At 33.9% G+C, this 25,128-nt stretch overlaps 1 protein-coding gene and 1 long non-coding RNA gene across 6 annotated transcripts; one reads left to right on the plus strand and one right to left on the minus strand.

Moving 5' to 3' along the window:
- Positions 1–7,959: 7,959 nt before the first annotated feature.
- LOC113687980 (DNA repair protein XRCC2 homolog) lies at positions 7,960–16,150 on the minus strand. 5 transcript variants are annotated; one of them, XM_072048430.1, is made up of 9 exons: positions 15,916–16,150; positions 15,615–15,768; positions 14,908–15,014; positions 14,020–14,090; positions 11,071–11,208; positions 9,571–9,628; positions 8,940–8,976; positions 8,728–8,819; positions 7,960–8,639 (listed from the first exon to the last, which is right to left on the minus strand). In XM_072048430.1, exons 1-9 carry the CDS (start codon positions 16,042–16,044, stop codon positions 8,616–8,618), a joined length of 810 nt encoding a protein of 269 aa, XP_071904531.1. In that variant the 5' UTR covers positions 16,045–16,150; the 3' UTR covers positions 7,960–8,615. The 5 variants fall into 5 exon arrangements, 4 of the variants coding, with proteins under 4 accessions (XP_071904531.1, XP_071904530.1, XP_027061356.2 ...); XM_072048429.1 differs by having other exon boundaries at positions 8,940–9,001; positions 15,893–16,149; XM_027205555.2 differs by having other exon boundaries at positions 15,893–16,147.
- Positions 16,151–19,952: 3,802 nt separating this feature from the next.
- Positions 19,953–22,098, plus strand: LOC140006214 (uncharacterized). The gene is made up of 2 exons (XR_011813847.1): positions 19,953–20,149; positions 20,503–22,098. It is a non-coding gene; the product is annotated as an uncharacterized lncRNA (long non-coding RNA).
- Positions 22,099–25,128: the final 3,030 nt, after the last annotated feature.

Consider the following 25,128-nt stretch of genomic DNA (forward strand, 5'->3'; position numbering starts at 1 on the left):
ATTCACTATTTTATTTTCATTTTTTTTAATAATGTCAACACCGTGCGTAGCACGGGTATTCACACTAGTAATATTGTATTTGGCTATATTTTCCCTCCCTCCTATATAAACCCGTGCAATGCACGGATTAAAATACTAGTATGATAGTAATAATGATGTCCTTCTATAATATCATTAAGTTTGGTGTTAAAATTTTTTGTCATCTTTTATTTTTTTAAATTTTATTCTCACAAAAGTAAAATTTACTAAAAATAACTATTAGAGTTCAAGAAACTTCCACTATTTTAACCTCCAATAACTTTTTTTTTGTTTTAAAAACAAAATATTCATAAAATCATTTTATTTTTCTTTTGGTTTGCAACAAAAAAGAATAAATTTTCTAATAACCTCCATCGGTTTAAATGAAAATAACTTAATTTTTTTCTTAATTTGCGCACCTATAAGGTGTGCTTTTCCAGTAGTAAAAAATAAAATGATGTTCATAAAATCTGAGATTTACGTTAACATACTTCTCCAAAAAAATAAAGTTAACCTAGTTTTCCTTCTCTTTCCTTTCTCTTGGCTAACACTGAACACTGTCACACATACCTACCTGTACAAGTCTCACCTTAATTTCTCCCTCTCCCTTATGGACAATTAACACACACGATTTTTGCGTATCTCGAATCAACCATTGCCGTCACTGAAATCTGCCAGCACAACTTCTAAAATCGTTAATAATAAAGGTAAATACACATAATTTTGTTTATGTTTCCCCATCGGATTGCATGAAGGGTTTGGCTTTATTGTGTTTGAATTCTGACTTCATACTTGGTTAGCTTGTGAAATTTTATTAGGTAACTACAAAAGAATAGTGGACTTTTGCAGTTTTCTCATGTTCCTCACTTCCATTTTCTCTTTTATGGCCCATGAAAATCTAATCAACTTTACATCTGTTGCAATCAATGGGACCAGGGTGGGGAGTGGGGGAGGAAGTGTGCGTGGGTGGCGAGGGATGAGGCAGGGATAGGGGAAAGTTTTACAAGATGGGATGGGGTCTTTGGCCCCCACACTAGCTTCATTGCCATTCCTAATATGATAGAGTTTGACGACTTTAGAGAAGCCAGTAGACCAGGTCATTATACAATTCATCGTGGCAAGTACTAGCGGTAGTAACTTTTTTCCTAGAAGCATCATCGAACTGCGAAGGGTACACGGAAAGTAATGTTCCAACTGATAAGGAAGCTTAAGCCTTATTTGATAACTCAATTTAGCACTTAAATTTAATGAATTTAAATTTTAATATATCTAGACATATTTGATAATGACAAATTGAACATCTGAATTAATTAAGTGATACTAAATTTCGTAGGCACAACCTGTTTTAAAAAATAAGTGATAAGTTATTCACTTATCATTTAATGTGATATGCACTCAAATGTATCAAATTTAGGACTTAACAATTCAATAATTTAATATATTCAAATTTCAGATTTCAGATTTCAAACTTTAGATTTCAGACTTCAGTTCTATCAAATGCACCTTGGAAAATGATAGAAATAGTACCTCGCATTGCACAAAAAATCTTTTTAAAATCCCTTCCGCTGAAAAAAAAAAAAAACAAATTAATCTCTTGCAAGTGTGAACTGTATCAATTTAGCAAAATCCACTTGACCTTCTTTAATTAATTTGTAGCTGAGAACGACCCCTCTGAATAGAGATTTTAACAAGTTGTATTGAGTCAAATATTTAATGGTTAGGTTTTTTCTGTATATTACACGAACAAGATTCAAGTTTGATCGCTTATGAAATAAACTATAAGTGTTGTTTGGATTCGATTTGTTAATGTGTATAAATATTCGAACTGGTCTATGCGAATTGGACTCGTTAAACAAATAAGCCAAATTCGAACTTGAGTTCGAGCTCGAATTTGAGTTTGAAAATAATTTAATTTTATATCTTATAACTAATACATGATTTAAAATAAGTGTAATTGCATTTGTTTTGTTTTAAATAATGCTGATTTTATGTATAATTATATTTTTGAGAGAATATACAAGGTGTATATACTTATATTTAATAATATGTAAGGTACTTATATTTGTATTTACTTATTCTTTATAATTATATATATGGTCATGAATTTATTTGAACAATTTGTGAATAGGCTCATGTTTGATTTGATTATTAAATGAGTCTAATTTTGTATTCGAATTTGATTCGTTTGTCATATGATCGAGCCTTTTCCAAACTCAAATGTGCAGAACACAAACATGTTCATGAACAATTCTATTCATAAGGGCTCGTTTGGATTGTCATTTTTGAAAATTTTGTAAAAAAAAAAGTACTATAGCGATTTGATGTATTGAGATAAAAAAGTAATTGAAAAATATGTTCACAGAAAATATAAAAATTTTTTGAGAAAAAATGGCTTTTCCAAAGGGATAACATGAGTGGAAGACACTTGATCTTCTTCAATAAGTTTCTAATAAATTGGAAAAACAACTTGACTGCACGCAACATAAAAATTTGCAAACTTCGATGTCATCCAATTGACTCATTAGGGCTAATTTAGTACAAAATTGTTTGTTTTACGCTAGGAATAAGAAGGAAATAATTAGCAAAATAAGGAAATAGAGTAACATTGCCAAAAAAAAAATAGAACACTAATTGCCTGCAACCCCAAATACAATGGCATTTAGTAACCCTATAAAATTTTGTTTGTGTGAGTTATTTCATTAAAGCTATTTAATTAGAATCAAAATCCATGGGTCGATGTCTCATATCATTGTACAAAGTTAGCTGATGAAAGGTGAGATTTTGGATTTTTGAGGGACCATTTGTATCACTTATATAAACTAATTGTGACTTTTTAATTTAGCAAAAACTTGGATAGATCTAGTCTACTAGACCTAATCATCCAAACTTTTTCATATTTTCATTGTGCATTTAATACTTGAATTGGTGAGATGGTGTGGCAAATTTTAAGTCACTTGGTCTATGGGTGAGGTACGTAGATTGGGTCTACACAAGTTTTTGCTTTTTATTTTGTTTTCATATAGTATTTTAACATCATCATCTTTATATGGCCAGCAAAATTGGATTTGAAAATTAAACATTGAAATTATTCATTTGGAAGAATGAAGGAAATGTTCCTTTACAATTGACAAAATCTTTTTAATTTCTCACCTTAAAAGTAATGCAAAATGTCAATCTCAATGTATAAAATCATTAGTTTAAACTCAAATTCACAAATCTATAAATATAAACATAGTTAGTAAAACATGACACTAGTATAATATAACATATTGTATGTACATATACTATAAGTTTTTTTTAAATACAGCTAAAAATTTGGCGTACAAGAACAAATTTGATAAAATTATGTATACAAATTCTTACATGAATATTATGAATATATTTGAGGATTGTAGAATTGAATATAAGGGTAAAATAACTATAATTTTCAAAGATTATGTATATCAATCATTGTTATTAAACCCAACCCGGGAAGGAACCCGGCGAAGGGGGTGGGTCAACGGGTTACTGGTTCGACCGGTGGGTGAGTGGTTGAACCGGTGGGTCACTAAATATATTTAAATATTATATTTCATAATTTTTTATATAAGATATATGATATAAATTGTAATAAATAATGCCATAGTAAAAGCTCATTTAATTTAATTTGCTATAAAATAATTAATTCATATAAGAATCAATTAAATATAAAGTTATTTAGTAATACACCAAACTTCAAGTGTAAAATTTTATCTATATTTAGTGTAATAATGTAGCTTATTTATGAATTTTAAGTGTAAAAAATTATTAAATTAATATTTATCTTTGAAATGAATTATGTAATGTGTTATTTTTGAAATTAATTTTATAAATTATAGAGTTTGGAGGGTACTAATTTTTATTAAAAGATTTCAAATAAATTTATTTTAGAGAAAGAAAGATAGAATTGAAAAAACATATATATATTATAATAAAGACCTTTTATTAACAAATTTCGGAGTAGCTTAGTGGTAAGCATGCATTATTGATTGGTGGAGGTCCAAGTTCGATCCTTGACAAAGGCAATAAAATTTTTTCACCAAAAACGGGCCGGGAACGGTCCGTGGACAAACCCGGCCGGGTTTCCCGGTTAGCCCGGTCCGATCGCCGGGCCGTTGACTAGTCAACGGTTCCGTAGCCCAAACGATCTAATTTAAGACTCGGCCCGGCCCAATGGCCGGTTCACCGGTTTGACCGGTTCGACCGCCGGGCCGGGCCGGGTTTTATAACTATGATATCAATACCAATTTTAACTCTTATTATTATCCATAAGAGATTATATGTTACTAAACTCTTATCACCTTATTATGTTTAAGTGTATAACCTATAAAAATTATGATCCACATTGTTGCTATTTTGTATATAATTCAGAAGATATGCTAGTATTTTTACACATTTTGCCAAATATCAAAGTATAATACATTAAGTATACTTGAAAATTTTATTACATGTTTCATACGATTATCTGAAAAGTATGAGTACTTTTTAAAATATTTTTAAAATGTACAAAATACATGAAAGTTTTTATAATTATAGATAAAACATATATTATACGAGTTTTTACTAACTAGGCACATAAAGTTGATTGTTGATTCCTAGTTTTGCACTTCCCCATCGTCGCCGGCAAACAGGATCAAACAGGATGTGATTTCTGACTATTCTTGATCTTTGAACGTCGAGTAGGTGCACATGATAACGGAAGAACGAAGGAAAAGGGCCATCACATTTCACATAAATCTTTTTAAGCTCTTCTTTGAAGTAATACAAAATGGTATCTCATCTATAGAATATTTAACTTTTAATCTCAAACTCATACATAATGAAGATAGATTGTTCGTTCATAGTTTTACACTTCCCACCCTCACTTATTAGTGAAAATGACAAGTAGGACATGATCCGTGAGTATTCTATCTTTCAATGTTGGGTAGCTGTATTTTTTTTTCTTTTGTCGATACGATAGATTCCTACACTAGGGAGGGAGGATCTGAAGAGGTCCAAGGGTAATTCAGAGGGGACTAAATCACCACCGAACCAGGCGGGTGCACTACATACCCATCTGAATTTTTTAAATAGAGCCACTTTTTTAATGTTGCGAATTGATAGGAGGCAAGATTTCCTACCAAACTTTAATACTTTGGTGGTGGCCATCAGCTCAAAGACTGGTGGTTTGGTTAGGTGTACTTGATAAAGCACTCTTTCAATATCCAAAGCATTAAATGTCAAAGCCATATCTCTCTCAACATCTATCCGAACGATAGAAATTATCCTAAATGGACACAAATCTTCAAAAATCTTCATCAATGATTGGACTTGTATGATTGCCCCCATAGGTAGTTCGATTGGTACCATAGTTACCCGTAGATCCCGTGATCGACTCTCCTAGGGACACAAATCTACAAAAATCTTCATCACTTTATGGAGCAAAATCTACAACATGATGATAAAGCCATATCCAACTACTTCTATGTAGCCAGTCCATCAATCCTTTTGTCTATCCAGTATCCGGTTGCCTTGAATTCTTTTGAGATATGTAAACCTGGTTCTTTAATCTTTCTACTAAAAATAGAACTGGCATGAATTCAGACGGATAAATGTTGATTAAAGATATTGGTGGTTATGACGACACTTTTTTTTTTTTGTCCAAACTTAATTGTTAGATTACCAAATATACAATTAGTAAATCTTATATACGTTAATATTGTATAGACTATCATGAGTTAATGCATAATACATGAATAAAATTTGGATTTCAAATTAAAATTCAAATTAGTTGTCATGCATCTAATTTCAATCTTGAGAGACGTTGCTCTCCTCTCAAATTTTATAGTCGTACCTTTATATTCTACTTTAAACGTCAGTAAGCTATATCTCTTTGCTTGTCACTTCACCGCATAACACAATCATTAATAGATCTTGCCCAGTCAACACCAATAAAAGGCTTTTATCTTCAAATATCCATAATTTGAACAATTGTTTATATAACCATGAACACTCGTTAAAATATATTTCAAGTGTTAAATTTTTAAAAATACAAAATTAATTAAGAAAAATATATAAATGCAAGGGGATTAATTATGGAAAGTATATAAATGTAAGGAAAGGTAATAATTGTTAGTGTGTTTATATACATAATAAATTAAATGAAATGTAGGTGTGTTAACGAGTGCCCGACACCTGTTAGAAAACTCCTTTGAACAAATCAACTCTATCACTAACCAACCTTCATTTTTTTCTTGCTAACCAACCTTGAAGTATCCTAAAGTAGGATATAGTTATAGACTACTTCCAAAACAGAAAAAATGCCAACCACTTTTGTAATACTATAGATACATACTATTTTAAGGATTAATTTCCAAAAAGCCCCTTGACAAATACCTTTTCATCATATCACGCCCTGAATGTATAATTGAACCAATTTACTCCCTGTGCTACTATAATTTTTAAAATTAAATACAATTGTGTTTCACAACCCAATTTCTTGATGCATTGGTCTTGTGCAGCACACATGGATTTATGAATTCACCAAATTATTCCCACAAGTTCTTAATTACCAATTTTTTTTAGTTACCTACTCATAATAAAAATTCTTTTGAAACATTCTAGTTATTCCCTATATCTCCAGAAAAAAAAAAATTTGGTGCAACTACCGGTTATTATCATATTTGAAGTTTGTAATAATATACATTAGCTTATGGCTTCTAGTTTTGTATCTTTTGTTACAATTGAAAATTGTATTAAAGAAATGTGCTTGTTATGTACATTACGTTTTATTACTTTAAAAGTTTTTATAAAACTGGTAGTTATCCAAAGTCATCTTGACTTATTTTATTAATTATAAATAGCATGTGGAGTGTAATTTAGTCAGTTCACATACCATGCGTGCCGCACATGATAGTTCCAAGCAAGCAAATCTAGTTGTCTCGCTCAAAAAAAAAAAAAAAAATAACATCAGAAATCTCCCTTAAGGTTTCTCCTAATATCAATTGACACCCCTGAAGTTTTATAAATATCACTTACCTCTCCAAGCAATTGTAAAAAGACTATGTTAACCCTCACTTGATAAATAATTTGCATATCAAATAAATGGAGCTCAAAAAATTAAGAAAAAGAAATAAAAGTCACTTTCTTCACTTTGTCCTTTTTTCAATATTCTCTCTTACTCACTTTTCTTGGATGACTATGCAATTTCTTATTTGTAAATTATAGTAAATTAAATTTTCTTTATCTTTTACTTTTTGTGATTGTGATAAAGTGAGATATGATCTCTTTATTTATTTTGAGTTGATTTTCATAATAATCAATACAATTTGAAGGTTTAGACACGGATTAAGAAGTTGGGAGCATATAGAGTTAAATTGCTGCTACTGTATTTCTTTGTAAATATCTTTTTTATTTTTCAAATTTATATTTTTATGGACTATAACATTGTGACGTGGTAGTGCAATTAGAAATTATTTTTTAGGAGATAGTTTTTTTGGAGTAAACAAAGTGGTTTAGGAGTATGTTTATTTAGTGAGCAAAAGTCTAGTTTAGAGCTGTTCAAAATTTTGTTACATAAATAACAAAAGTAAGGGAGATAAGTGATATTTTTAAAACCTTAAGGTTGCTAGGTGATATCTAGAGAAACATGAGGGAATGTTTCTGATATTATCCCCAAAAAAATGCAAATCCAGTTGTCTACCATATAAATTTGCCGTTAGTTTTGGTATGCCTTGTTTAACCAGAAACTTTGTCAATGGGATTGCACCATAGAAATCCTCCTAATCTCTTCCTTTTGGACATGTATATATGCTTCTCTTAAAGTGGGAAATGCATTTCTGCCAACACTTGATATTTAGCCCAAATTAACTGCTCTGACACCAAGATTAGCAGTAATTACAAAATAAACAGTTATGTTGAAGCTGAACAAGACACAAGATGATATAGGTCTAAGGGAGGCTGGAAAGAACAAGATTAACATCACATCGCTCTATCGCCAATACTATGTCAAAGTGTAACTGACTATAGTCCTGCTCATCAGTGTAAACTAAAACTTATGTGTACACATTCTACAAAACACAATCCCCCTAGAACAGAACCAGGCACATGTATCAGACATCAAATTAGTTCAAAATGAATGTAGCCCAGGAAGGGGACGGCTAAGTTGATGCAACAACAAACAATGTCATCGTACTTGTTGAACCTTGTTGAGCATCCAACGCTAGCATGTTCAAACAGAGGATTTTCCAGTCGATGATAGCCATGCATCCCAAACCTCTTCCATTTCCCATAATGCCAATCTTTTTGTATGATGATCATTATACCGTTCCTCCAAATCACATCGAATGCTGATGGCGCGTCTTCTTGTCGTTGAAATCAGGATTATCTCCAAAGGACTAAATATAGAAGATATATCTCTTTTCTTCTTGAAAACACATCTGAATTGAACTCTGGCCGCCAAGTAGCTAGAAGATCCAGAATGAAGGAGTCCTGAAAGAATCTGCGATAAGATCATGGGTATGCTCTACGATGATGCTTTGACACATTCAACTATCAACATCACATCACAAAAGCACTGAAGCAATTGCACTGGAATGCCTTCATGATATGAGAGAAACACCATCCTGCAGTTATTTGAATTGCAATTAATGGCCAAACACTACGAAAGTTTGAGATTAAATTCTAAAAGGATGTCTTATAACTTGCACGTACTTCATTTATAACGAATCTATCTGAAAAGTTTACTGAAGGCAAAATCCATTCTGTCAAGTAAGTGCGTTGTCTTCGATGGTCGCCGTCGTGCTCTACAACGAATAAAAACATTCAAATCCATAACTGAGAAAACTAGGAAAATTGAAGACTTATTTTTTTTCCAAATGGTTGCAGCAAAAATCATGAGCTAGCTACATTTCTTTCATTCAGACCTGATGCTGCAACATGTATCCTGTGAGTAACAAAGGACTGCAGCAACCAAAAATGTGTTAACCTAATAGTATTGATAAGAGAACTTTTAACTATTGATAAGAGAACTTGCAGCTGACAAGTGCAAAACTAATATTGCTGGGAATGTGCAGAAATAATGCACTTGCAAACATCATGATGAGAATTTTGAGAAGTATTCAGTAATAGAAATTCACACACCCTTACATACACAAAAACATTTAAAAGAAACAGAAGTTACATAATAGCGACTCCTGGGCTGAACTGATTATATATATTACTTTTTAACATCATTTTCAAAACCCATATTACATTCAAAAGAAGCAACTTTCAGAATCCTTTCCATTGAGAAAAAGTTGGTTACTGAGTACTTTTGCTGGATCAGGAAGTCAAATTCTAAGAGTTTAAGTGACAATGTGGTTCAAATACAAAAAACAAGCAAATCATCCTGTATCAACTTAAATCATCACGGTCCAATAGCATTACAAATTCAAGATAAATTCAGTGGATATAAGATATACATTTACCAATTGTATGAACATGATTAGTTTTTTTTTTTTTAATTTAGTACATTAACTGAAAAACTTGAATTAAAAATATCAATACAAATAGTACCTGCCAGACTGAAGGCATATATTCACGATGTTTGGGCCGAGGACCACTACTTGTATTCCTGTGAGATGGAAAAACCAGGGAAATAAAATAGACTTAGACAACCCAGGTAAAAAATCTAAGGTGCTCAAGTAAAAAATCATAAATAAAAAAATTTACTTCAACAAGTAGTAGTACAGAAAAACAATTGCAACTGGCACAGTCCAAGTGCCTTCTCCTTTATGGTAACAAACATCTTTTCTTATGCCTGTTACCTGATATAGGTTCGAGTTGTGGAAAACAGATTTCATTCCCAGAACATTGAACAAACCTCAGATCAATGATTCAAGTACTAGATTTTACCCTCTGAAGAAGAGTTAACAGACATAAGGTTCAGCCCTTTAAGCCTATTAGAAGCTATGTCATATTTCATTACCATTGCAGGTACCTAATAGCTCTTAAACTTACTAAAGAGTTGCATGATAATTGAGATCTGAGCACAATGCCCTGCAATTTTTCTTTTTGTTCCTTCCATCTTGTATTTAAATTAACACCAAGAACTTACAAAAGTAATTCCTTAAGAATTCTCGTGCGCTATGATTATCAAAAGTCAACCAATCTTGCCACCATTCAAACCACCCCTGTTGTGCCAGGCAATCTCATGGTCAGAGAGAATGAGAGAGAGAGAGAGAGAGTCAAATTCTTATCTACGTTGTGCCTCAAATATATATATATATATATATAGAGAGAGAGAGAGAGAGAGCGAGAGAGAGAGAGAGAGAGAGAGAGAGAGAGAGAGAGAGAAGAGACTTCTTATAGGAGGTGCACTTCAAAATAATCCCAAATCTTAAAGCCAGAGAGAGATAGAGAGACAGAGAGAGTCAACTCTTTATATAAGGTGTGCCTCAAATGTTCGGACTGCTAATCCCAGATCTTCAAGCCTAAACTTCTACTTATCTTCTAAGCCTACATCCCTAAGAACTTGCCATAACTAATTGAGATAATTGCCCTAAACAAAGCTATTCCAGAGCAACTCTAACAAAAAGACAAGAAACCAGATACTTTTAGCCACTCCAAGTGGGATTAAAATGACGATGAAAGGAATAAAGACATTTCACATATTTTATGGTTTTGATGAAATTTCTCTATTTTGTGGTAAAATATAGCAACATAGAATTAATTAGAGTAAACGTTCAAAAATGACGATGAAAGGAATAAAGACATTTCACATATTTTATGGTTTTGATGAAATTTCTCTATTTTGTGGTAAAATATAGCAACATAGAATTAATTAGAGTAAATGTCCTTTGAAAACACATTTTAACAGATTGTCCTTTGGTTATCCATTGTCATCATACAAGAAATTTCAAGCTCAAGTTTCTCCACCTCTTCTTCAAGTGAGATAAGTTGTGTTACTAAAATTTTGATTGGATCAAAGCAACTATGTTATGCTGCTGTCTATATGCAAGATCAGTGCTGTCAAATGTGACTAAAAAGGGACTCATCTGAGATCCAAGCAACAACCTCATAAGTTCATCTGCTGTAGATTTGTCCCCAGAAATTGAGTTCTTCGTAGCTAAAACAAGCAACAGATGCACCAAGAGAAGCTTCTGAAGATCCTGAACCACATTTTCCATCACACTTTGAAGAGAAAGGCTTTTCCTAATATACGGAGATGTTGCACAATGCCAAACAAGTTAAGGCCTTGAAGCAATAGAACTAGAAAACCAGGTAGAAAAGAAACATACAGAGCACGTTTCAGTAAGAAAACAATAAGGCACATGTTAACCAATAACGTGAAAAGGAAAGGAGCAAATGTTTTTAAAGCTTAAGAGTGACTGTTGTTTGAAATGCAAATGACAGAGAACATTTAGAGGAGATGTGCTAGCTTAAAATGTTCATTGATATAAAGATGGACGTGAAAAGGTAATGCAATCTAACCCAAAATGCAATGGACAATGGTAACAGCAGAGAAGTACACAACCACAGAATTGGAAAGGCAACCTTATTAGTTTTCAGAATTTAATAAAAAATTAAATTAAAAAAAAAGGAAATATTATATTTCCTACCAATGTACAATCTAAAACCATTTAGTTTAAAGGTCTATTGCCATTCACTGCTATCATTTTCTGGGTCTGCAAAACATTCTGAAATAGCAGCACAAATGTTCACGAGTGTCTTAAATGCAAACCTCCAAATGCATACGCTTCCAGGCTTCTGGAATACCTTCAGTAACATTGAGTCCACAGTTGAAATAATCAATTCTCATTGAGTGCAAAAGTGAAACAATGACTGAGTGGCTCAACCATAGACAATGACAGTGAGGGGAAATGGGTGATGAAAAGGAAGAGTAGGAACTTGCATGTATTGCTGGTAGAATGAATGGATAGCTAGAATGGTTCAATGAAAAAATAAAATCAAATACACATCCATCCCTAAGTCTAAAGCAATCCACAACTGGGAATTGTACAAATTTATAAATGAGGTAGGGAATTGCTAGTAGAAAGAAGAAAGCTACAAGGCCATCAGTTTATTTTAGATTCAAGTGCTTCTTCTCCAGAAGTCCCATAGTCCATTCTAAGTATAAGTTTAGGTATAATTTTTTGCAAATTGACAATGTCCAAAGACTAAGCTGTGAGTCTTATTGATAAAAACTTGAAAAAAATCTTTTGGCACTAAATTTTCCTAGCTGAAACATGTTCAAGTTAATGTTGTATACATTAGATCAACACTTAAAATGGTGAGAGAATGGCTAATGCTTGATTGGCGAACCTCAATTTATAGTTTTCTTCTATCTTCCATTCAAATGCAAGGAGAACAAAAATCTCCAGTCTGGATTTTAATACTGATCGAATATAACAATGTTAACAAGCAAATGAATATGATAACAGCAAATTGAACAGGAAATGCTAAGCCACGCCTTTGTTTCTACTAAAACCAACAGAATGGGGACTTAAGCTATTGGAACTACATCTCTACAACTAAATTCACAATATAGACAATGAACAGGCATCAGCTGAACTTCCTGCTTTTACTTTTTATCCTAGCTCTACTTTTTATTTCACTTTTGTCTTTTTATATCTGCTCAGCCAAGAAAAAGTGTCTGCATAGCCCAAAGTACCCCAAAGCATATAGAGGGGAAGATATTAATCCATCAGGTCTATAAAAAATCATCCTTATGTCTTTTTCCTGTTGCTGCCTCCTACAAGTAGTGATGGCAAAGCACGATCCATCCAGTAGAAAGCTCCAATGCTGGTGATAATAAAGAAAATAACAGATATTGAGAAACAGAATACCTTTTGGCTAAGCTGAAACCACAAGGTCATACATACCAAAAAAATAAAAATAAAAATAAAATATCTCCACTTGAAATTAAGACTTAAATTCTGCAAAAAAAAATGCTTTTGCTGTTATCGTGGTCAGATGCTAGGATGGTACTTATTCATACAGACAATAGGAATCAACAAAAACTTCAGCATTCCCTAAGGATCAAACTACCAAATTTTACATGAAGAAAATTTTAATTGGTTTCCCACACAATGACTACCTGATACTTCCTAACAGGTAACCTACCACAGTAAAACACCCTGTAATATATAGTGCCGATATATAGATATTACACTAAAAAAAAAAAAACTCTATATGCACATAATTATAATATGCATAAATGCTACATAGTGGTTCAATCATCCATGTACACAGATATATTCTAGACACAGATACTTTGACATACACATAGTTATGGATGTGTGCATGCACATAATTCTTAAAAAGGAAAGGAAGTCTTCACAGCACACAGTTGGCTCTAGCGCCATCATTTTTTGTCTTCTTTTGTCCATCTCTGATTAAGTGATTACAGGAAGTATTTGGGGGACATGCGTTCTAATTAAGTGATTATTTTCTTGAATTCCTTCTTTTACAAAGTACACTTGAAAGAAATGTTGGAGATTTTCTAGAGTATCACAGACCAACTTGCTCCAATAAAGAAAAAAAATTTCTCCATGCAGTTTGGGAGTGGATGATTAAGTTATCACATTCCATTTACTAATTACATGGCTAACATTTTAAAGAACTTATTATCTAAATATTACTAAGCAATTTAAGGGGGCATAAATAAAAAGATCAATGTTTTTTGAAGAGCTTAATGTAATTTCACAAGCTAGATGACAGGTCCCTATGAGCATTCCAAACCCAATGGAGTCACATATATGCCCAAAGCCTGCAGATAGTTCTACTAGCACAGACAAGTATGTTAAATTTTCTGCAATAATTGCTAAGAAAAATTGGTCTAAAACATTATGTCAGTCATGCAAACTTGGTTTTTCTGTTTTACTTTATTTAGAGTTGTGGCCTTCATTAAACCAGTGAATCATTGTGAGACACTCTTCAAAGAATTAAACTAAGGATGTTATACCAAGATGAGGGCCTGGGAGCAAAGAAGCATATACTTGCTATTAGGACTCTTGGCCAAACCTGTCCAACACAAGCAAATGAACACCAACACCTTGTATATCCTTTTGCTTTTGAAGTTGATTATTCATAGTCTGCTGGGCAGAAAACAAAAGAATATTACTGAAACTGTCTATCTTTGACATTATAACACCATAAAATAGAAAAGGTGCATGAACAAGTAACCAAAACAGACATCTTTGATCCTCAAATTTTGAAAACAAAATCTATGCTTGTAACCTACTTCTTGATGGAAAAGGAACTTAAACATGCAAAGGACCTTCAGAAGAGTTAGTACATCATTCATTTAGCTTACAAGAAATGTAACAAGACTCCAAGGAAAAAATAATGATCAAAACATAAGTGGCATCAAGAAAGAAATGAATGTTTACTGTCATTTATTTTCTGTAATGCATGTTATTGGTAACTAAGTAGTTTGCACAAGTATCTTTTAAAAATCTAGTTTAGTCCAAAATGTATAAACACGTGAAAACAAATTATGCCACGACAGACAACTATAAAGAAGTGTATGATTCCAAGTGCAGATGTATGCAAAAGTAACTTTCTGCATAGTTAGGCCAAATTGTATAATTCCGTGTGCAGAAGTGTCTTTTTTTTTTTTTTCCTTTTCATCCTGAGCATCATAAAGATGCAAAGCATGATTGCAAACTTTAAGTCAACATTCTCTCCTCCTTCAAGTATCAGTTCCACCATAAGTGAGCATAAAAGACTCCAAAAATTAAAAAAGCACAAGGATAATATCGCAACAGGAAGATGCAATAACTCATGCTTTTTGAGTACTAAAACTTCCTTGCTCAAGAAAAATGAAGAACTTCAGTCCAATAGAAAAAAACAAGCAAGGAGAGTATTATTTGGAGCTCAAAAATGTTGAACTCCAATTTGCTAACTCACCTTAAGAGTGGCAAGAAATTCTAAACTATTGTAACCACGGATGTATAAGAAGCGTCTCATGCACTCAGCAAATAATTCTTCATCATATTGAGTTTGTGACTTCATATCTGAGTAATTGAAAAAAAAAACACCAAAGATTGAATTAGTTTCATATTCATCCAGCCCCAACACGCTATAGGAAGACAAGAAAGTAGTACATGTTATTAAATCCATCAAATCATATATCCTGTCTATCTTCACATTTCTGTCTCTTTTTGGGAATGAAACACAATTAACCTTTCCTACACTAACATGTAAAGGATTTTTCACACTAGCAGGCCTAAATGCATGTTGCATGTACGGGAATTTCAAATCCGAATAGAGGTTAGCATCCAGGCCCTTTGGGAGTAAAATAAAAGAAATAAATTTTTACCCTGTTTGTAAATGGAACATTTTTCTAGTAAAACATTACATTAAATGTGTTCCTATTGTAATTTAATTCCTCATTGTTCTCTTAAAACATTTCGTATTAATTCCTCATTGTTCTCTTAAAACATTTCGTATTTCAACACCAAATTATGAGAATGGAGTGCTCTGCTTATCCCCATTATATTGCCATATAATTACAACCCCACCAAACAACAGGAAAAGAACAAAACTTGTATAACATCTAAAATCATTATGCAAAGATGAACTGAAATAATACATGGAAACGTATGACTTCTTACCGTTGCTATTGGCTTGAATTAATTTGTGCTTTAACAATCGGGAAAAGCGTAAAACATCGAACCGACAATCCAAGTCAACAAAAACAGCTAACCGCTCCATGCCTCCAAACTGGACGCCTTTCCATTGCTTAGGCAAAATACAACTAATCGCAGCCTCAAAAAAAATTCACAAAAAAATTTCAAGAAAATAGTTTTTCACATATTAACGATTTAACCCAAAAAAAGAAATGCAGAACTAGTATTAATTGATCATTAATTAACTAATTCTAATAAATTACCTGCATTAAGATGTGGGTTTTACCGGAAGAAGGAGCGCCGGCAACCTCGACGACGTTTCCGGGCCGGAGAGGAAGCTTGTGAAGAGGCGGAGGCAGTGGCAAAAAGGGTCGCTCCGTGAAGAGCCGAGTGAGCATTTCTTTAGCTGTTTCATCGGCTTTTATCCAATCTTTCACTGTTGACTCCATTTTCGGTTTTGGAGACCGACACAGGAGTAAAGACCAGACGTCAAGAACAATTACAGATATAGGCAAAAGCAGTCAAACAACAGTCTTACAGAATTGGGTTTTGCAAAAAAAGAAAATTGAAAATTGTTAAAAATGCTCTTTAAAAATTTAAACTTTTGACCCTTTAGGATTTAAAATTATTTTTATGTTCTGTACGTAGGTTTAGATATAGTAAAATTCACTCCCATCAACGTAAATTTTCATGTGTGCGTGTATATATATAGTCAAAGAACTCCTTTTGTGTCGGAAGTTAAAACGATACTTGTTAACTGAGAGGTAATAGATATGTAACTTGATAAAGTTATCCCATGTAACTTATCAACCATATAGACTAAGGTTCCGTTTGATAAAACTGAATTTGAATTCTGAAGTCTGAATTCTGAAATTTGAATACTGAAATAATTAATTTGTTGAATTTTAAGCACTGAAAAAAATATATGAATGTCTGCATTTTAATGCTAAACCTATTTATACTGTTTGATAAATATTTATACCTGAATGCTTAATAAGTTTAATTTGATAATTTTGCCCTTATATCTTTTCATTCAAAAAAGAAATAGAATCTATGATTTAATTAGTTTAAAACTATAAGGTATGAAAATGACAATATTTATTTTTAAATTAAATTAATATAAAAGATGAAATATATTATATGAGTAGTATGGAGAAGATGTGAAAGTCAATAAAAAGAGAGAAAAGATAAACTAAAAATCGTTAGATAGAAAATATTAGATTATTTAATTAAATAAGAATTTTGAACATAATTAACAAATAAGGGTAGATTTGGTAGATAAGATAAGGTAGTTGAAATAATTCTATTGATTCTTATCAGAATTAAGCATTCAGTTAGGATTCTTGTGCTGAAAAAAATACACACAGGTTCAGCACTACTTAACAAGTTCAGCAAATAGATTTTCATTTATCAAACACTCAAAACATTTGAATGTCTGAAAAAATTTAGATTCAGCACTTTTTTATATTATCAAACAGACCCTAAGTGTGAAAGTTGGGGATCCACGTCGGCGTCGTCATCATCCACGTGGCGAGAGGGGATTGGTTTTTTGGTGACGTGGCGCAAGATGATTGGTTGTCAGCTAAGTTTGATTGCACCAGATTTTTCCCTCCCTTTCATTCATCTCGTATTTCCTTCCTTCTGGTTCTGTGCTGTCTTTTCTTCCTTCCGCTTCATCAACCTCCTGTCTACACACTCATCAGTTTCATCTCTACCCACTCCAACTTGCTTCTTTTCGGCCACAGATTGGTGTTGTTTCCGCTCCAAAATTTGCCTTGGTTGCACCTGATTTTGTTTCTCCTCTCTCCTTTGTTCGTCTTTTCTTCCGCTTGTTTTTGCTACTGTGCTGCTTTCTGCCCGCTTCTTTTTTCCTTTTCGACCAGACCCTGAGGCTGTTCCTACTCAAAATTTACTGTGTCTTCACAGTCCTTGGACACCTTCCCCACCTTCACTCTGTTCTTTCCTTCCCGAGGATTAGGTGGCTGTGATGATGAAGCATGTTACTTGTCTTCGTTATTTCGCCACTCAATGGCTTCAGATTTCTTGTTTGAACCCCCGAGCGATAAGGAAATTGAGTACGAGCATGATGACAATAAGGACGACTCAGGCGAAGAAGACAGAGAAGCGGAAAATGACACCGTTAACGAGGAGGAAGACGAAATATCAATTTCTCCAGCTAAAAAGAATAAAAAATCCAAGCACTCTCCCTGGGATTTCTCTTCCTACTCCCAGTCAGTTGCCGACGAGCATGCCCGCCGCTGCACCATTTGAGGACCACTCAATTGAGCTTCGATTGGCTGTGCCTGAAGGAGAAGGGTATATTGGGAATCCAGGCGATGGGCGAAACTGGTCGAAACTTGGCCGAAACTGATAGCGGTGGGCGGCGAGGAGCGTCTCCCGCATCAAAAGCTTCTGTAGAAGCATTAGAAACCACGAAGATTAAGTCCGAACTGGAGGCATTGGCTTGTGCTGTATGTAAAGATATAGTTGGTATTGGAGAAATGGTAAAGAAATTGCCTTGTGGACATGGGTATCATGGGGATTGTATCATACCGTGGTTGGGGTCGAGAAATTCGTGCCATGTATGTAGGTATGAGTTGCCGACAGATGATGCAGAGTATGAGGAAGAAAGGAAAAAGAGAGCTGCTGCTGCTGCTGCCCCGAGTTCTTCTTCCTGTGGCATTGGCGGTATTAGTGGTGATTACGAGACTCAGTTCTTCTAATCATACTGGTGGCATATACGTTTACTTTCTGCAATTATTTTTCAATTTTCTTTTTCAAGAATTAGCTTATGGTTTCAGATATTTTGACTCGTGGAACTCTCTTTGTGGACTAGTTTGAGGAATTGTAAACTTGTTTCTTCTTTTCTTATTAATGTAAATAAGATTTATTTCGATAAAAAAACTTGTTTCTTCTTTATCTCGAGCATCGTGTCCTTGGGGCTAGATAACATGGAAACTGAAACATTTGCACCTATGAAATTAATGATATCATTTTAAACATGAAATGTTATGCTATTGAGGTATGCAATTTAACATGTGCATTCGGGTGCTTTAGGAGCTTTATTTATGTCATAAAATGCAGTTAATTTCTAGTTGCTTGTAATAATCTTTATTTGTTCAGTCTAGCAGACTGCAACTATTAAAGGAGAGTTCACATCGATGGTTCTTTGCGTGCATAATAGATGTTATACCTTTAATTGAAACTGCAGATGCAGAACATGGATGTATTCTTTAGAAACCCTGACCGTAATGATCTCCCCAGTGTATTCAGGCTGAATCTTTACTGAACGTCAGTCAATGCTGTTGCTTGTGCTAGCTCCCAGTGTAATGCGTGATACTTGGTCGGAGATTTGCGGAAAGGCGTATGATTTGCACAATCTCTTGTGTGCTTGGATTCAAGTTCTCATAAACGTTTTGTTATTTTAATGCATGAAAACCCGTCTTGGCCACCGAGATTGTAAAATACCTATTTAATTATTTATTTGTGTGCAAAATTCATGACTTGCATTTTCTGCTCCTGTTGTGTGTTGCGTTTTCATCTTGAATCTTCGTATGGAGACGAGAGCAGATATTTATTTTAAGAAGTTCTTGAGTTCGAATTCCTGGTTCTTATGTATAATAATAATAAAAATCAACCATAGCTTGAAGTGAAACTTGATGTAAAGATGCATCATGTTTTACTACCAATTTAGGGTGTTGTAATTTTGTGCATTTAGCTTGATGAATACCTGTGCACCCTCAATGCTGAAGCCCTAGCCGCCAACTGGGAAGCTTTCATTCTGGCCCCCGCCCATGAAAAGGCGTGAAGAAACAGATTTCAGACGAGAACTTGATGATGATCTTCTCTCCTCCTAATGAGATTTCGTGAGAATGGCCGCCCCCGGAACCGGAAACCCGTAGCGTTTTCAATATTGGTTTGGTAGATTTCTGCTATTCCATTTCTACTTCCAGCGTACTTTTTCAGTAAACGATTTTTGTACGGTACATTGATTTTTAAATTACTATAACTACAAGTAAAAGCTTGTCCAAACCAAAAAAAAAAAAAGAAAAAGAAAAGATTGAATACGTGGCTAAATGTCAATGGGTAAAACCGAAGGTAGAATTGGGAGGTGGAACACAGGATCCTAATATTTTATTTTTTTTAAGTATATTATTTGGTTGGCAATTTAGCCACTAATTAACTTTGTAGTGTTGTACTATAAAGAACTTATATATAAAGTGGGAATGGGTGGTGGAATTTTTTGTTGGTCTTTCGTCCTTCTTCATGTGGAAATCACGTGCACCGTAGTTGTTGACTTGTTGGTCCTGGAATCCTTGTACCAGTTTTGTTCCCTTTTATTTTCCAAACCACCTGAAACCCTGTGCCAGAAAACGTGTGCTAGAAACCATGTGCTTTTATCTCTCTCTTCCCCCTCAGTCTCTTCTGGTTCTCTTTTCATTTCTTCCTTTTTTCGTCATTCTCTCTCTTTTTCTTTTCCTTTGTCATCTTCCTCTTCCTCAGGCAGCAAGACTAATAAGGTAATCTTTTTTTCTTTGCAGATTTGCGTTAATTTTTTTTTTATTTTTTTGCACTTCTAGAAGACCTCTGTTCCCCATTGTACTCTTCTTCCTCAGATTCATCTCCTGTTTCCCAATCACAAGTTTTTGACTATTACATGGTTGTTTTTGTTCAAATTTTCTTATTTTGTTCTGTTTTATTATTATTATTGAATATTTCTCTTTTATTTTTTTTTTGTTAGAAAACCCTTATTTTGTTTCTTTTATTTTTTGTGTCTAATGTTTTCCGTTTGTTTTGGCTAGAAGTAAAAAGAAATCCGTGTTATTACTTTATCTTTCATTTTTTATGATGTGTTATATTAATGATATGCCAGTGAACCACAAAATCCATTTGGGTGTTTCCGCCTTCCTGCTCATAAACTTTGACATGGAATTAGCACATAAAGAGGTAATACTTTATTTTTTATATCAGTGCTATTTTTTTTTTGCCCTTGATTTGTACCCCTTTGTTTTTGAAACTCCAAAACTTGGGGTTTTTTAATCTTTACTTTTACTACTATGCCCCCTACTTATCCCATTTTCCCTCTTTATGATTTAAGTTTTAATCAAATTCCATAGCTATTTCTACAATAACTATAAAGAGACGTTTCCTATATTACTAATTGTTGATGTCATCAAATTGGGTATTGAAAACTGAAAATTTTTGCTTAGGTTGGATGGTTGGATGTAGTTGTTACGGGAAACAGGACAATTGAAATTTTAAAAGCATGAATTTTTCACTTTATTGATTGGAGCAAGTTCAATTGAATGTTTCTGAAATTTAGTTGACAATATGAAAGTTTATGTTAAGCCGGCAGTGGAACTGAATCTAATGAGTTACGATGTTGGAGTAATTGGTGCAATCTGTTTAATCTTTTGTTTGCCTCACTATGTTTATGCTGTGCAATTATTTTTTATTATTTGGATAAATTTCCCAATGTTTTATCTACCTAACTGTTTTAACATTGTGGATGATTGTGTTATTTGATAAATTTCTCCAATGGGGAAGGTTAAGAACCTAGATACTGTTATTCTTGATTTTGAGGATCACAAAGTACTTTGAAATGTTTATCTAACTCTCTTCAAATATAAGTGTTTTTTGCCTATCAAAGAATCAGGTACGAATATGTCAAGAAATGAAAATCAACCAAAAGAAGAAGCAAAAATAGGACACTCATGTCGGACGTCCGAAGGAATCTGTCGAACGTCCGAAAGGATGAAGAACATCAAGAAGGAAACTCTGTCGGACGCTCGTAAGGAAGCATCAGACGTCCTGAAGGATCGGACGCATGCTTCGGACACACATCAATCTCATCGGACGTCCTAAAAATTCCACGAAGCTTTGATAACTCTCTGGACGACGTTCGGACACAGAAGTTCGGACGATAAAATCCCATCGGACGTCCGAACAACAACTTGACTGATTTTCGGACGATGACTAAGCTGTCGGACGTCCGACAGCCCCAACGGCTAGCTGACTCTTCATCTGCCTTCTATCCGTTGGAAGCATTAATGAAACCCATTTTTTGTTCCCTTTAAATACAAACGATTCTGAATCAGACAACAACTTTTGCACACTTTGTTTACAAGATCTCAAGAGATATTTTAGCTTGAAAATAGTCTCCAAGACAAGATTTGTTCTCCAAGTGGTGTGAATTTCTTGTGAGCATTTCTCTTGTGGTTGAAAGTTTTATTAGTGTAGCTTTGTTGAGGGTTATCTGAGTGATTGTAAAACTTCTTAACTTAACTAAGTGAGGCTTAGGGCAAGGAGGAAGTGCTCCCTCCATTGTACATCTAGTTGATCATCTTTCATCAAAGAGAAGTTGCTCAACCTAGTGATTGGTCTTCAAGTTTGAGGAAAGCTTGGTAGACAATCGGTTTGATATTCTATCTTATTCCTTTTGTTTAATAAAATTCTCATTGCTTATCTATACTTGTTTTTCTAATCAACATTGCTCTCTTCTTCTAATCTACTTGGTTGATCATTACTAGAAAAGAAGGTAAATTTTTATTAAAGAAAAATTGCATAAATTTGATTAAGATTTTAATCAACCTAATTCACCCCCCTCTTAGATTGTCTTTGGGCCTTACAATTGGTATCAGAGCTAGATCATTGGCACTAAGTGGGTATTTAGAAATAAACTGGATGATAAATGTGTAGTTGTAAGAAATAAAGCTAGATTAGTTGCAAAAGGGTATGCTCAAGAAGAAGGTATTGATTTTGATGAAACATTTGCTCCCGTAGCTAGATTAGAATCAATTAGAATGCTTCTTGCTTTTGCTTGCTTCAAAGGTTTTAAACTGTTTCAAATGGATGTTAAAAGTGCCTTCTTAAACGGTTTTATTGATCAAGAAGTATATGTGGATCAACCCCCTGGTTTTGAAAATTCAAAATTTCTAAATCATGTGTTTAAACTCTCAAAAGCATTGTATGGGCTAAAACAAGCTCCAAGAGCTTGGTATGAAAAATTGAGTGGTTTCTTGATTGAAAATAATTTCAAAAGAGGAGTTGTGGACACCACACTGTTTACTAAGCAAGTGCAAAATGAACTCCTTATTGTGCAAATATATGTAAATGATATTATTTTTGGTGCTACTAATGAGTATCTATGCAAGGATTTTTCCACCATTATGCAAAGTGAATTTGAAATGAATATGATGGGAGAATTAAATTTCTTCCTTGGGCTTCAAATACATCAAGCCATAGAGGGCATTTTCATAAATCAAGCAAAATACACTAAGGAATTGCTGAAAAGATTTGGCATGGATGACTCAAAGCAAGTTGGAACTCCAATGTGCACTTCAACAAAACTTGACAAAGATGAAGAAGGTAAACATGTGGATGAAAAGCACTATAGAGGTATGATTGGAAGCTTACTTTATTTAACCGCAAGTAGATCCGATATTATGTTTACTGTTTGCTTGTGTGCTAGATTTCAATCTTGTCCAAAAGAATCACATTTGAATGCTGTTAAAAGGATTTTTAGGTATTTGAAAGGTACATTAGACTATGGTCTTTGGTATGCTAGATCTAGTGAGTTTGCACTATATGGATATTCGGATGCTGATTTTGGAGGTTGTCGTGTGGATAGAAAGAGTACTAGTGGAACTTGTTACTTTCTTGGTAATTGCTTAGTCTCTTGGTTTAGCAAGAAACAAAATGCAATCTCTTTGTCTACAACCGAAGCGGAATATATTGCCGCTAGTGCATGTTGTGCTCAACTTTTATGGATGAAGCATACCTTGAATGATTTTGGATTGTCATATGACTGCATGCCTATATTCTGTGATAATACTAGTGCTATCAATTTGACCAAAAATCCAATTCAACATTTTAGGACAAAGCATATAGATATAAAGCACCACTTTATTCGCGATCTTGTTCAAAAAGGTGAAGTATGTGTAAATTATGTTTGTTCTAAAGATCAATTTGCTGATATTTTTACAAAAGCTTTGCCATTAGATCAGTTCATTCATCTAAGATCAAAATTAGGGATAATCGAAAAATCATCTTAAAAGTTTTCAAAGCCTTCGGACGTCCGAAAGAAGATGAACGGACGTCCGATAATGTTCTTCAGCTATTTTTCCAGAAAACACCTGTTCGAACGAAGCTGTCGGACCCACGACTTCGTTCGGCCGTCGGACAGTGCAACGGTACACTTTTTAAAGTAACTTTCTTCCTCATTTGCTTCAAACTCTTCTTCTTCTATTTTCTCTCGGACGAAAACTCTCTCGTTTCTCACTCTCAAATTCGTACCATTCTGAAGCTCTCATTCCCAAATTGACTCAACCAAAACTTTTCCTGATCGATTGCGATTCGTTTCTCCTGATCATTTCACCGAATCGCATAATATTTCACAAATTCCCAAATTTCCCTCAAAATCCTATTTTCTCATAACTGCTCTGTCTAATCTTCTTCAAGGCCTTTTTGTCCCAAAATTTCTGTGTGATTCACTTCCATACTACTGTGTGCATCATTTGCATCCTTCATTCCACACATTTCGCACAATGGTGAATCTAAGAGGAGGGAAGGTCACTGCCGGACGCAAGTATCCACTCAGGGATGAGGATGATGATGTTCCTACGGTCAAACGATCATCCAAACGCGTCAAGAGGGGAGCTGTAAAGGGTCAAATGTCACAGCCTACACCACAACTTACCCCTCAGCCTGAATCTGGATAGGGAACCTCATCTCAACCGCTTTCAAAATCAACCACAGTCCCTACATTCTTTGATGATGCTGCAAAAGACAAACACTCCTGGATATCCCAGAAAGGTGTCATCCCTCAACGCACCGTAAATTCTTCTGAATTTCGCCAAATAGGTTTATAATCCATTCTGAGTCTGTTTGCTTTCCAGAAATGGTCACATCTCATTTCTATGCCTAATGTCTATTATCCTGAAATGCTGTTTCAATTCTTTGCCAATCTTAGGAAAGGCACTGATCAAACTGAGATTATGTCCAGGGTTAATGGGGTAGACTTAGTTTTTGATTCTGAAATTGTGAATGATATTTTAAAAACTACTATTGAACCTGGATGCAAGAGTAAAATTGCAAATTTCTTTTCCTATGAAGAGCATCCTACTGCTGATAATAATTTTGATGAGGCTAAGATGTTGACTTATTTTAAAAGAAGTTTTTCTGCCCCTGCTGATGCTAAACTGAATGATCTTGCCCCTGTGAATCTAATTGCCTTTTCAATCATTTCAAACCTGTTTGTGCCTACTGATGACCATAGAACAGATGCAAACAAAATGGAGTTGTATCTCTTTTACTGTTTTCGAGAAAAGATTCGTATTGATTTTGGTTTTGTCATGTGCAAGTTTTTACTTCGCTATGCCACTGATTCTCGCAGAAAATTATCTTATGCAAAATTTCTTTAAAAGATTTTTGAGTTTTACAAAGTACCAATTCTAGGTGTTTGTCCCAAAGAAGCATCTTCTTATGCCTTTACCAAAGG

Source organism: Coffea arabica, chromosome 5e (genome assembly GCF_036785885.1).
Source record: "Coffea arabica cultivar ET-39 chromosome 5e, Coffea Arabica ET-39 HiFi, whole genome shotgun sequence".
NCBI classification, from domain to species: domain Eukaryota; kingdom Viridiplantae; phylum Streptophyta; class Magnoliopsida; order Gentianales; family Rubiaceae; genus Coffea; species Coffea arabica.